We start from the raw sequence: 9,369 nt of genomic DNA, 5'->3' as shown, positions 1-9,369 counted from the left end.
AGCCCGCCGGGAGCCGTCGCGGGGCCGGGGGTTAGGGCGCCGGAGCGCGCAGGTGGCGCGGGCCCGGGCAGGCTGGGCTGGGTGTGGTGCGCGGAGGCGGACTCCCGGCGGCCCCACCCTCGCCCGGGCTCGGCTGGCCGCGCGGGCCGGTGCGGGGCGGCCGGCTAGGCGAGGGCGCGGGCGCGCGGACCCAGCTCCAGACCACGCGGCGGCTGGCGCGGGGCGCCGGGTGTGCGCGGGGGGCGGGCGCGTGCTGCTGCTGAGGAAGCGCGGCTCCACGTCGCGGCCATGCCCTGGCTGTGGCGCGAGATCCTCCTGGAGAGCCTGCTGGGTAAGCCGAGGCAGCCCCGGGCGCGCGGTCCGGGCGGCGCGCTCCCTACGCGCCCGGAGCCGCGGTGCTGGGACCCCCGGGGGCTGGGCTCCGGGAGGGGGGAGCGCGCCCCGCGCCCCGCGCCCCAAATAGAGACGTCCGCTGGGAACTCTTGCTACCAAAGTTAAAAAAAAAAAAAAAAAAAAAGACAAGACTCAGACTGCGGCTGGGAAGCCGAGGAGGATTCCTCGGGAATATGGTGCTTCCGAGCTCCCACGCCACCCTGGGATCGCGCCCAGTTCCCCACGTGGAGGCCTTGAACCGGCGCTGCTGGTACAGCCCCCCCCCCCCCCCCCCAACCTTTAATTTAAATGAATAAACTTCAGTACTGGATCTTAACTTTCTGAAGGAAAGGGGCCCCCCGTGTCCCCCGGCGGCGTGAGGTGAGCACAGCTCACGGCTGGGCATCGAACTCGAGTCCTGTGTGCGCGCTTAGCAGCTTTGCAAAAAGTCCCGAGAACAATTATTGGTGTAATTCTGTCCGACTTGTATGATTAAAATAAAAATTCCCAGCCTAACGTTTGGGAGAATGCTATAATCTCGCTGTTCACTATGAAACATTCTTTTGGCTTAGGAGGGGCACCTGCCTAAAAACTTGATTTTCTGGGAGCTGCTAATAATTCAGAAGCGCCCCCCGCCCCAACTTTTCCCTGGCTCCGAATGTATCTTAGTACAGCAATGTGAAATGAATTACATTTAGTTAGTACCTAGGGTGCTAGGTACTCTTAGTACTTGATCTCAGGTAATCCTCACAAGCCTGTGAGGTGGCTAACAGAGCTATTTTGCTGATGAAGAAAGGAAGGCTGGGACGTTCGTGGGGAGGTTAACCACTCCCGATGGTTAGATGGCTGCCTTTGGGACGGGTTTAGGTTCACTCTGCCATGTGCTACCGTTTTGATCTTGGCGATTACTTTCTGAATCTCAGACATTTTTGCTGTTTTTACATTTGTAAGAGGGGAGTAAAAAGAGTCCATTTCATAGGACAGGAGTTGGATGAGGACCTAAAGAGATGATCTCTGGAAATACTTAGCACAGACGCTGGCACATGGGAAGTTCCCATTAGTTAATTATCATTACGAAGATTATGCAGTCAGTAGTGGGCAGAGGTGAGCCTGAGTCAGATCTTGGTATTTCAGTTACCCTGCACTTTCTCCTAAGTTTAGGTTTAAAAAAGTCTACTTACAAGAATATGTTGCCTAACTAACCTGCTTTTGGGTGCACTCTGGAGTGGGAGGAAAGGAGGAGGTCATGCTTCTTTTTCTTTTGTTTGCTCCCCCCCCCCATAATCTCTACACCCAACATGGGGCTTGAAACCACACCCAGAGATCAAGAATGGCATGCTCCCCCAACTGAACCATCCAGGCACCCCTGTTTGTTCCTCTTTTTGATTTTCACGATATTGCTTTTTATAGAAGGGTTGACATAGGTAAAGACATTTTTTTCAACTAGGGTTCTAACAGAACATCCAGTTCAACCCAGATGGTCCAGATGAAGAGGTTTTAAGAAAGGGATGACCTCTGGGAGTGCGAACAAGGTTAAAGGAGTAAATAAGGGGTGTCACGGGACTCACAACATCAGAACCCATTCTTATCCTGGGACATTCTCTTTCTGATGGGGGAGGGGGAGGAATTCTGTAGTGGAACCAGGTTAAGGTCAGAATTGTGAGGGGGGGGGTAGGTCGGCCAGAGCAGTTATGGTGGAGGGGGTGGAGGGGCAGAGCTACTGTGGGAAACAAGAACGCCTTTGCACTTGTCCTTTAAAACATGTGTTTGTTTGTTTGTTTGTTTGCCCCTAGGGTATGTTTCTTGGTCTCTCTGCCATGGCTTGGGACCGATGATCTATTACTTTCCCCTGCAAACTCTGGAACTCACTGGTCTTGAAGGTTTTGGCATAGCGTTTCTTTCTCCAGTATTCCTAGTATTTCCTCCTTTCTGGAAATTGGTTAACAAGAAGTGGATGCTAATCCTGTTGCGGATCATTACTGTGGGTAAGATTTAAAAGCGCTTCTTTAAGATTTTTGTTGTTGTTGTTGTTGTTGTTGATGTCAAAAATCAAGTGAAAATATGTAGACTGTTCTTTGAATGCTAAATAATTAAATGAAACAAGATTCCTCTTTCTCTTACTACTACCTTAAAGAGTTTTAGTGGAATTGGAATGCTAGACCAAGGGTCCATGCCTCTTATATTTCTAACTTTTTCTGTCAGATTGGAAAAGCCTAAAAATCACTGAAATGAAGAGGGAGAACACTTCAGTTCTTGAAAATTTTGTGTTCTTTCTCCAACTACAACACAAAACTCAGAAACCATTACAGATTGTTGAATGCTCCTGCATGAAAATAGGAAAATTATGCATGATGAACACTGTAGTAAGTAAAGTCAAACAACAATTTAGGAAAGATATGTGCAATTCATTTAGTCAAGGGCTAATTTCACTAACATATAGAGTTTTTATAAATCAACAACAAAAAGGACTAGCAACTCAATAGATAACAAAGAATATGACCAGTTTACTGAAAAGGAAGTATAATTGGTTCTTAAAAAATACTAAAACATGTGGCATATGAAACACACACTCACATATGTACGTATTTGTATGTAGTTGCACATACTGGATTGTCAAAGAGGAAAGTTGAGGAACACTGTATTGTAAGGATGGGAAAGTAGGCACTTGGACATTGCTGGTGGGAATATAAATTGGCACAAGTTCTGCAGAGATAATTTAGCAGCATTTAGCCAAATTACAGATATATATGTGTGTGTGTGTATATATATATACATGAATATATATATATATATATATATATATATATATATATATATTCTTTTGCCCAGCAACTCCAATGCTAGGAATATATCCTGCAGATACACTCACATATATGTTAAAATCATAAAAATACAAGATTATTTGATCATTGCAGCAATATTTACAATCACAAGATTAGAAATAACCTAAACGTCATTAAATGGGATAGGTTAAGTAAATTATGGTTTTGAAACTTGGAATACTATAGAATACTGTGCATCTGTGTAAAAGAAGAAAACATCATTTTTGTAAGGAAATGGGATGTTCTTTAAAATATATTAAGTGGGGAAAAAAAGGAAGCACTAAACTGTGCAGAGTACTAACATCTGTGTAAGAAAGTTGAGATGGAAATATATTTAGTATCTAATTGAACATGCATTAAGAAGCTCTAGAAGGATTAATACTTCTAGAAAAAAAAAGCTGATAGCATGTTAGTTGTTTGAATATGGTATCTAGCTAGACATAGGCATGTAAGGGAAACTTTGCAATATATACCTTTTGTGTCTTCGGAATTCTGAATATGAGTATGTTACAGTGCCAAAAAATTAGCAATGAAAAATTGTGAGCTTTTTTAGCAATTAAAAATTTTAAAGATTATTTATTTATTTGAGAGAGAGAAAGTACAAGCAGAGGGGGAGGGGTAGAGGGAGAAGCAGACTCTCTGCTGAGCAGGGAGCCTGCTGTGGGGTTTGATCCCAGGACCCTGAGATCATGACCTGAGCTGAAAGCAGATGGCTAAGCAACTGAGCTACTCAGGTGCCCCCCCTTTTTTTCCTTAAAATTTTTTTTAAAAATTTATTTATTTGAGAGAAAGCCAGGCACACAGCATACATGGAGGGGGAGGGGCAGAGGAAGAGGGAGAAGCAGAACAATGAAAAATTTTAAATGTACACTTACTATCACAAAGACTTGAGAGTATTCATATTAAGGGATGTTGAGAGTCCTTGAAGAAGTACTGGTAGTAAAAATGAAAGAAGGAGGAGTCATGGGAGAGAAGGTTTAGAAAACAAAAACAGCAGACTCCAGTCCACTTGGCTCTGTGGCTGAGAATTCTGGATGTCTTGCGCCTCTGTTATGATGCAGTTGGTTTCTCTGACTTTTCCAAGTGGCATTTGTGCACGAACCATGCTGTATACTCCTTTTCTCCGGAAACAGTCATTTGACTCTTTTTTTACAGAAACAGTGGCAGGAATTACTAGGGAATTGCCTCTGCTTTTCTGTGGGCCATTCACTGAAGAAAGCAGAACAAGGTTAAGTGCAGTGAGTTTCTTTCTTTCTTTCTTTTTTTTTTTTTTAAAGATTTTATTTATTTATTTGACAGAGAGATCACAAGTAGGCAGAGAGGCAGGCAGAGAGATGGGGAAGCAGGCTCCCCGCAGAGCAGAGAGCCCAACGTGGGGCTCAATCCCAGGACCCTGGGATCATGACCAGAGTCGAAGGCAGAGGCTTTAACCCACTGAGCCACCCAGGTACCCCAAGTGCAGTGAGTTTCTATGGGTCCCTACGAGGCTGCAGATCTCTGGCTTTTCAGGATCCCAGGCTCAGAAAGAACAGTGGGTAAGACCACTGAAAGATGCACCCTTTATGAAGATAGTGTCCATAGGAATGGAAGGACCTGTCAAATGACTGTGCAAATTTCAGCTCCAGAAATAATAGAAATGAAATGTTCTACCCCGAATGGAGTGTCTAGTAACTGAGTTAAACTGCCTGGGGGTCACAGTCTCCTTTCATGAGTTACTGTGTTGCAACTTTCATTTTCTCATCACACTCCTCGGTTGGCTTTCTGGGGATGGTCTCCTCAGTGGGCCTTCCTCGGTTGCCTTGGCTCAGTGCTGCCTGTGCCAGCTTCACCCACAAAGCCCACCCCCTGAGAGTTATGGGGGGTCGTTTTTTATTATGTGAGTCCACTTCTGGCCCAGTAACTTCTGGTCGCTGTGAGGGATGTGATATTACTAAGCTTGTAGTAGGTATGGTGTCTGGGGTGCTTTTCCTCTGTGAAGACCCATCACCTTGAACAGAGCTCGAATTAAATTTGAGAAAACAGAGGAGGTAGGAGAGTGATGTAGAGTTGAGGGTAAAGAGACAGGTGCGGCTATGTCCTCTTCTGAGTTGCCCCTGAGCTTTGCCGAGGCTGAACAGAGGCTGCCGTAAGCCACGGTTTACTTTAAAACTCCCTTCACATGCTTCTTAAGGAAATGAAACAACTTTGTTTTTAAAGAGTCCCAAAGTATCTTTGTATAACTACAGAGATGGTACATGCTATCACCTCTGATGCCTCCAATTATTTTAAATGAATTATTGTGTACTTAACTATTAAGTTAGTTTATGCTCACACATGTTTATGGCAACATTATTCTTAGTAGCCAAAGAATGGAAACAATGCAAATGCCCATATCCGACGAATGGATGAACAAAATGCAGTATATCCATGCCGTGGAGTATTATTCAGCTGTGAAAAGGAACAAAACACTGATACACGCTACTGTATCGATAAGCCTTGAAAACCTTATGCTCAGGGAAAGATGCCCTCCACAGAAGGCTACACATTATATGATTCCGTTATCCGAAATGCTCAGAGTGGGAAAAATCCAGACAGACAGGAAGTAGATTAATGATTGCCAGGGGCTGGGACGGTAGGAAGGAGGAGAAAAGAGGGACTGCTAATGGGTATAGATTTCTTTCTGGGGTGGTGACAATATTCTGGAATTAGTGGTCATAGTTGTACAGCTTCGTGAATACATTAGAAACCACTGAATTGTCCACTTTAGCATAGTGGATTTTATGTTACGAATGACATCGCAAAGATTTTTTTTAAAGATGTATACACACAGTTGTTTATTAACTTGATCTTCCCGAGTATAAAGATGGTGCCAGACATGGCAGTTAGCAAATGCAGATCATGGAGTTCCAACGCGCATTTGCCAGAAAGGTTGATCTCCCCTTCGTTTGTCTGTAGGCAGCATCACCTCCTTCCAGGCTCCAAATGCCAGGGTTCGGCTGGTGGTCCTTGCACTTGGCGTGTCTTCCTCGCTGATTGTCCATGCTGTGACATGGTGGACAGGAAGTGGCTTGCAAAGGTATGGCATCTTCTATCTATGGACAGAGGTTCGTCTCTTATGCCTGTAGACAAACATGTGTGATCACTTACCAAGCGGGAAGTTGGGAGCCGGAGACCCAAGTAATAGTATTTACTTTGCATATGGCTTGTAGAAGTCTCTCTCTCTCTCTCTTTCTCTCTTTTTTTTTTTCCTTTTTCACAAAATCAGGATGGGAATGCTTGCTGTCAGTCTCCATCCTGTTTTGAGAATTAAGGAATTATAACAAGCTGCCTATAAAGACCAAGAGCATGTTCCTTACTGCAAATTACCAACTGGACTATTTCATATACTCATGCTCTGAATTATGATGTTCGCTATGAACATAGTACACTGAAACCACAGAAGAAGTTGTTAAATATATTTTTCTATCTACAGGTACCTCAGAATCTGGGGATTCATTTTAGGACAGATTCTTCTTCTTGTTCTCCGCATCTGGTACACTTCACTAAACCCAATCTGGAGTTATCAGATGTCCAACAGAGTGATACTGACATTAAGTACCATAGCCACACTTGACCGCATTTACACAGGTCAGTATACGTTCAGGTTTTTTGTTTTTTTTTTTAAGGAATTTGCTCTCTTGCATAGTTTACTTTTCTTATCTGAATGCAGCACATCTTGAAAAGATAAAAAGTCTTTCTGCACTATATCTCCATTTCAATGTTCTCTTCCTCTGAAACGGTAACCGGCAGGGCCAGTGGGGTGTTACCTAAGCAAAAGGCACCTTTTCCTTGCCGGAACAGAGGGTGAAAATTTCTGGCTCTTATGAGTGTGGAATGGGAGGGTAAACCAGGCCTCAGACTCCCAGCTGGCTTTCAGCTCTGTCTTTCTCCCTTTACTCCCTAGACAGGGCTTTCTAGGATGAGACCCTTCATCTCTCCTCTTCCGTACTGACCCCAGTATATCTCTAACACTATGAGAATTTGGTTGTGAGCAGGGGCTGGGAGAACTATCTGGGTTTTTTGTGTTTTGTGTCTTTTTTTTTTCTGGGAGTCTGAAGATACATATGTATTTTCAGATTTATTTATTTGAGAGAGAGAGAGAGTGCGCAAGCGAGCAGGGGGAGGGGCAGACAAGAGGGAGGGAAGAGGGAGATGAGCAGATTCCCTGCTGAGCAGGGAGCCCAACAAGGAGCTTGATCCCAGGATCCAGAGATCACGATCCAAAATTGAGAGCCAGGCATCCCGGGAGTCTGAAGACGTTTAAGCTCCAAGTCTGAAGTTTGAAAAGAAAAAGAAAGCTTGCTTATTTACACGGCCTTTCAAATCGCTTGTCTCTCTCTGGCACTGACTTTCTCAGACATACCCATAGCCGACTTGGATGTTTGCGGCATATGCTAACTTGAGATCCGCCTCAAGAGAACGGAGAAGTGTTACTAGATTCTGGTTAACCTTCCCCGGGGCTTTTTGGGTCCATCTCAGTGAGTCACTGTTCTTTTGTCAATACAAGGAGAAATCTCACAGATTAATGGAAGTTTAGAGGGTTTTGGCTCACCATGAACAAAGTGCTAGTATAATCCCTCTTTGGCCCCAGTTTGGGCATGAAACCAGGGGGGTATCAGGCAAGCAAATTGGTCAAGTGACATTAATATTAGTTAGAACGTTTAGAACATGGTCTGGCGCCTAATACAAGCTTTACGTTTTATAAAACACTAACATCTAAAGGTGGCAGCTCCAGCAAGCACATTTCACAGGTACAGCCTGATAAGGATCTGAACGCCCGGGTATCGCTTACATTTCCTGACTTGAGTTTTCTTCTTTCTCACCGGTTGTAAATTTATGTGACCCAGTTGTTGGTTTCTTCCTACTCATGTCCTGGGCCTCGTTTACAAAACTCCAAACTCCTCACCTCTTTTCCCCCAGGATCAGCTCAGACCAGGCATTTTTGTAGTTTTATCGAAGATTTGCTGGGTCCCGGGGGAGGAGTCCCGCACCAGAGGACACCGTGGTGACAGACATAGCAAATTGAGTTTAAGTCTCTCCTTTCCTAAAGACTGCTTAGTCTCTAGGTCCTGGCCTCCTGCATCTTCACTGCCCTCCCCATCATCCCTGAGGCTCCCTGCTCTCTTCCCCTTCCTCTGACTCTTTCCTTAGTAGAAGGGCTTGTCTCCTCCTTGTGAAATCCAGCTGCGAGCCCCACAGACAGACCCCGAGGCTTTCTTCTACCATGCGGAGAGCTTCACGGAATCATGAAGCATTTGTCCAACAGGCCGTCCATTCCTGCAGAGAAATTCTTCTGCTGGCATTTTGTCTAGGTCTTACGTTTTTGTACGTGAAGTCATTGGTGCGATGAAATGAGACCTCTTGGTCAAAGAGTCCCATGAAATCTGGTGCAGTTAGGCACAGAGGCCCAGGAACCAGTCTGCCTAAGCTCTCTTTACCAGCAGTACGAGCTCGGACAAGTTGCTTATTCTCTCTGGGCCTCAGTTTTCTAATCTGTAAAATGGGACTAGTAATGAAGCTTACCTCCGGCTGGAATGACTTCCTATCAAAGGCTGGGAACAGTTACTGCTTCGTCAGCAAACTGGCGTTCCTCTGGTCGCACAGCAGATTGGATGAGAGCCCTGTTCTGTGGCGGGACATTCCTGGTATTCCCTGAACATACCAGTCCCTTTTTCTCTTCATATTTTGGCTCATAACTGTTAACTTCGCAGTAAATAACTTGTTGCATTTCTTTCCTTTTTTTTTTTTTTTTTTTTTATTTTTTTTTCTGAGAGAGTGAGAGAGAGAGAGAGAGAGAGAGAGCACGAGTGGCAGGAAAGGGCAGAGGGAGAGGGAGAAGGAGCCTCCCCGCTAAGCAGGGAGTCTGACATGGGGCTCGATTCCAGGTCTCTGGGATCATGACCTGAGCCGAAGGCAGACCCTTCACCGAATGAGCCACCCAGGCCACCCCCGCCCCCGCCTTGTTCTCTCTAAACCATTCCTGATCTAGCCTGCCTGAAATCATCTCTCCCACCAACTAGCTTCTCAGCATGTTCTGCTTCGTATTGTAGTTTCATGTCTCACCCTCCCTTCTGAAATAAGATCCTTGAAGCCAGGTACCGTTTCTTAACTTGCTAAAAGTCTGTGAAAGGTGGAGGGTAAATTTACATGTAATTGA

At 45.1% G+C, this 9,369-nt stretch overlaps 1 protein-coding gene across 3 annotated transcripts in view; it reads left to right on the top strand.

Moving 5' to 3' along the window:
• Window positions 1–249: 249 nt before the first annotated feature.
• Window positions 250–9,369, top strand: part of CWH43 (cell wall biogenesis 43 C-terminal homolog) — a 54,314-nt gene continuing 45,194 nt past the window's right edge. For all 3 annotated transcript variants that reach the window (XM_032851990.1, XM_032851983.1, XM_032851986.1), the window contains exons 1-4: window positions 250–331; window positions 2,166–2,357; window positions 6,129–6,249; window positions 6,646–6,800. In XM_032851990.1, coding sequence (XP_032707881.1) covers window positions 289–331; window positions 2,166–2,357; window positions 6,129–6,249; window positions 6,646–6,800 — 511 coding nt within the window. In that variant the 5' untranslated portion in view covers window positions 250–288. The remainder of the gene's footprint in view (window positions 332–2,165; window positions 2,358–6,128; window positions 6,250–6,645; window positions 6,801–9,369) is intronic.

Source organism: Lontra canadensis, unplaced genomic scaffold, assembly GCF_010015895.1.
Source record: "Lontra canadensis isolate GAN:19392208 unplaced genomic scaffold, GSC_riverotter_1.0 scaffold1, whole genome shotgun sequence".
Taxonomy (NCBI): domain Eukaryota; kingdom Metazoa; phylum Chordata; class Mammalia; order Carnivora; family Mustelidae; genus Lontra; species Lontra canadensis.
Note: the sequence above shows the minus strand (reverse complement) of the source record. Positions and strands in the feature narration are given on the sequence as shown.